Here is a 3740-nt window from a genome sequence, read left to right as displayed (position 1 = left end):
TGTGTGTGTGTGTGTGTGTGTGTGTGTGTGTGTGTGTGTGTGTGTGTGTGTGTGTGTGTGTGTGTGTGTGTGTGTGTGTGTGTGTGTGTGTGTGTGTGTCTGTGTGTGTCTGTGTACCTATATTGACCAGGTAAATGCCTGACAACAATTGGTTTTGCTTGTGTGTGGGTCTGTGTGCATGCGTGTGCTTGTGTGTGTATCTATTGGCCAGTTAAATGCCTGACAACGTTTGGTTTTGCCTTTGTATGTATGTGTGTGTGTGTGTGTCTGGGCGGGTTTGTGTTCCTGTGTGACTGCATGCCAAAGTTCTTCCTCCAGCAGCAGCAGCTCATGTCATGTCAGTGTCCAGTGGCTCACCTCCTTCACCTCTTCATCACCGTCCTGAACGCCGTGACCTTGTCTTCCTGCAGACTCGCGCATGACCTGCTGAGGTCAGGCGAGTCTGTCTCCGCCTTGACACCAGAGAATCCTGCTCAGGCGGGCAAACACACACACACACACACACACACACACACACACACACACACACACACACACACACACACACACACACATATGAACACACACACACCCACAAACACACACAAGCAAGCAGACACACACACATATTTGTATTAATTGCCAAGTAAATAAAAACCCAAAGAAAACAACTATTAGCGTTTTCCTAAATACTTCCTAAAAATGTAAGTCATCCTTAAAAAAGAATAAGGTTAAAGTAGAACGGAGCCGCACCTTCGATGCTGGCGAACTGGCAGGCGTCCTGGAGCGCGGGGAAGGCGGAGCAGGGCAGTCCGAGGGCCTTGTGGCCGTAGCCCCCCGCGCCGTACAGCTTGGGGAGCAGGGGGGGCCCCTCCTGGAAGGGGTTCTCCGCGTTGGTCACGTGGACTCGAGGCGTGGAGGCCGCTGGCGCCACCGCCGCCGCGGCACGCCACCGCGGGGGCCTGTGGGGGCCGGGAGCCGTGCAGCTGGCAGTCCCCGCCCGGGTGTCCGCCGGGCCCCGCCCGGGTGTCCGCCCCCGGGTGGGGACTCAGCACCGACCCGGGGTGGGGCTCAGAATGACCCCCGAGGCGGCGGTGCGAGCCAGGGACCAGATCCTGGGTTTGTCGGAGGCCTCGTAGTGGGACAGGGACAGGGCCCCCGGGGGCCCGCAGGAGGAGGACGAGGACGAGGAGGAGGAGGTGGTGGTGGTGGAGGCGGAGAGGGGCTTCAGAGCCACAGAGTCCAGGAAGTCGGAGGGCAGGCCGGGGAGGGAGGTCACGCTCTTGACGCCGCAGGGGAACGGGTGGAAGCCGGGGGTGGAGGCTCAGGGGGAGCTCGGAGCCGCGGTCCCTCTTGGCGGGGGCCCCGGACACGGCCATGGCCCTGTGGAGGTCCTGCTCCTCTGAGGGGCCCTTCTCACAGTCGCTGTCCATCTTGTCACAGTCCTCGTCCTCCATGTCGTCCAGGTCGCTGAGGTGCAGGTCCTTCTCCTTGCAGTCGCTGGAGTCTGGGGGGGGGGGGGGGGCGGGGGGGCAAACAGAGGGTTGAGGTCATGTTTGGACTGTCGACACGTCAATGGGAAAAAACTATTCTCATCGGCCAGGAAAATCGGAATAATAAAACACGGTGCCATATTCATTGCTATATTGCCATATGCTTCTTTGCTGCTGCAACATTGTCCAGTCATACTGCCCAGACATAAGTTACTGCACGATTATAAGAAAGGAGAAAAGGTTGGATTCATATCAAATGGAACTCATTTCTTGCACTTAAAAATAGTACTTGTAGCAACGTGTAGCGTCTTATCCTAGCTATCTTTGTTGTACACAGGGAATGGGTGAACCTTACAGTTGTTAGTTCTTGGCACTTGGTTCTATGAACATCCTTACTGTACCGACAGCGATATATTGTTGTTTCTTTTTCTTCTGACAAATATACTTATTGTAAGACGCTTTGGATAGAAGCGTCTGCTAAATGCCCTAAAGGTTAGTGTGAATGTAAGGAGAATAGGGAAGGATTCATAAACGGATCAAATTTCTTGCAGTTTAGAAGTTGCACATTTCTTCCACTTTTACAAAAGTTTCACATAAGTGTAAGTGTCCATAGGTTGGACTAAACATACTCCTCTCAGTGTCCACCGCGTGTGTGGAGATAACCTTCTCTCAGACGTACCTTTGGTGACGCAGTCCAGATCGCTCTTCTCAAGGTCATCCTTCCTGTCCTCGCCGCCCTTGTTCTTGGGGGACCAGGTCATCTTGTTCTCCTTCTTTAGCCTCCTCCGGGCGTTGGCGAACCAGGTGGACACCTGCGTGAGGGTCATCTTGGTGATGATGGCCAGCATGATCTTCTCGCCCTTGGTGGGGTAGGGGTTCTTGCGGTGCTCGTACAGCCAGGTCTTCAGGGTGCTGGTGGTCTCTCTCGTGGCGTTCTTCCTCCTGGCTGTGCTGTTGAAGTCCACCGTCCCGTACCTGATGGGGACGTGAACATCACACGTGCGTGTTAAGACGGCTGTTGGAAAGATGGCACGTTTTTCTAACCACATCATTAAGTTATCACTGGAAAGACTCGCTATGAAGTGAAATATTTAAAAGTTAAGAAAGAGAAAAGTTTGTTACGTGTATGTTTATGTTGTAGTTAGTGGTACAGTCCTGTGTAGTTAGTAGCAGTATCTGAGCAACTTTAAGGGAATTGGAGAGACATTAAAGGAGGCTTTACCTGTCGTACTGGTACTGTCCGAGCGAATGCTCGTAAGGATAGTATGCCGCAGTTTGGGTGATGCCAGAGTGAAGTGTCCCAGTGCCATCTTTAATATCATACTGGGGGTTCTGGAAACCAGAGGCAGAATGAACACATAAATACAACACACACAACAACAAACATCAATAGATGCTGTACCATATGTTCCATATTTGATTCCAACACTTAACCTCATAATTATAGAGAATAAAACGAACATCTACATTTATTGTGATCATTAACACAACAATATTAATTAATTTACAGCAATGTAAATAATCACAATGCACAATTGTACTGTCAAAGTCTAACAACAATTTAACTTGAAAACACTCTAAACCATGCTTACAGTTGACTATTTAATTTAAACAGATTTACAATTTACAACGAAAATAACTGAAATGGATTGATCAACCGCATCGATCCCCAGCCAGCCCCCCGCTTGCATGCTGAGCACCAGCAGATGAAGGTGAACCCACCAGCGTGGAGTAGATGGCGGACGGTTCGGTGCTGTAGGGGAAGTAGTTGGCATAGTTCTGGCTGGCGGCAGCCGCAGCAGCGTAAGGGGAGCTGTACATGCCGAGCGCGGCGCCGAGCTCCGTCCTGGTGCTCGCCAGCAGACGGTTCTCGTAGGACGGGGGGCAGCAGAAGGAGGCTGCGGACGGGGAGCCACTCGTGCAGTCAGAGCCTGACCTGGAAATCGAATCGCAGCAAGTCGTACTGGGGTTTGCCGACACGAAAAACTGCATGAAGAAGAATTATGGATAGATATGTGTCATTGGCGTCTGTCGTTATCCGGAGAGTCTGTGATGATAACCGTCCAGTGAGTGAATAGCAACGGGCATGGCATTAGTCTCAGACATCATACACTGGGAATTATCACTGGATCTGCACAATTAGGTGATTTTAAGGTAAGACGATAACAGATTGGAATTGGCAGCGTTCAGAAATATTTTTTTTTTATCATAAGGAAAAAATTATATCAGTTTTAAATATGCAGCCATGTATGATTATAACTCTTGCAT

General features: G+C 50.8%; 1 protein-coding gene across 1 annotated transcript in view; it reads right to left on the bottom strand.

Annotated features, from left to right (window-relative positions):
* Positions 1-362: 362 nt before the first annotated feature.
* Positions 363-3740, bottom strand: part of irx6a (iroquois homeobox 6a) — a gene marked incomplete at both ends in the record, with an annotated part of 12241 nt that continues 8863 nt past the window's right edge. The window contains 9 exon segments of the mRNA XM_084475874.1: positions 363-469; positions 733-853; positions 933-1051; positions 1054-1297; positions 1299-1486; positions 2152-2447; positions 2695-2804; positions 3195-3467; positions 3469-3519. Of these exon segments, the coding sequence (XP_084332000.1) occupies positions 363-469; positions 733-853; positions 933-1051; positions 1054-1297; positions 1299-1486; positions 2152-2447; positions 2695-2804; positions 3195-3467; positions 3469-3519 (1509 nt within the window).

This window comes from Micromesistius poutassou (genome assembly GCF_964030765.1).
Source record: "Micromesistius poutassou genome assembly, chromosome: 12".
Lineage (NCBI taxonomy): Eukaryota > Metazoa > Chordata > Actinopteri > Gadiformes > Gadidae > Micromesistius > Micromesistius poutassou.
This window is presented reverse-complemented; position numbering and strand designations above follow the sequence as displayed.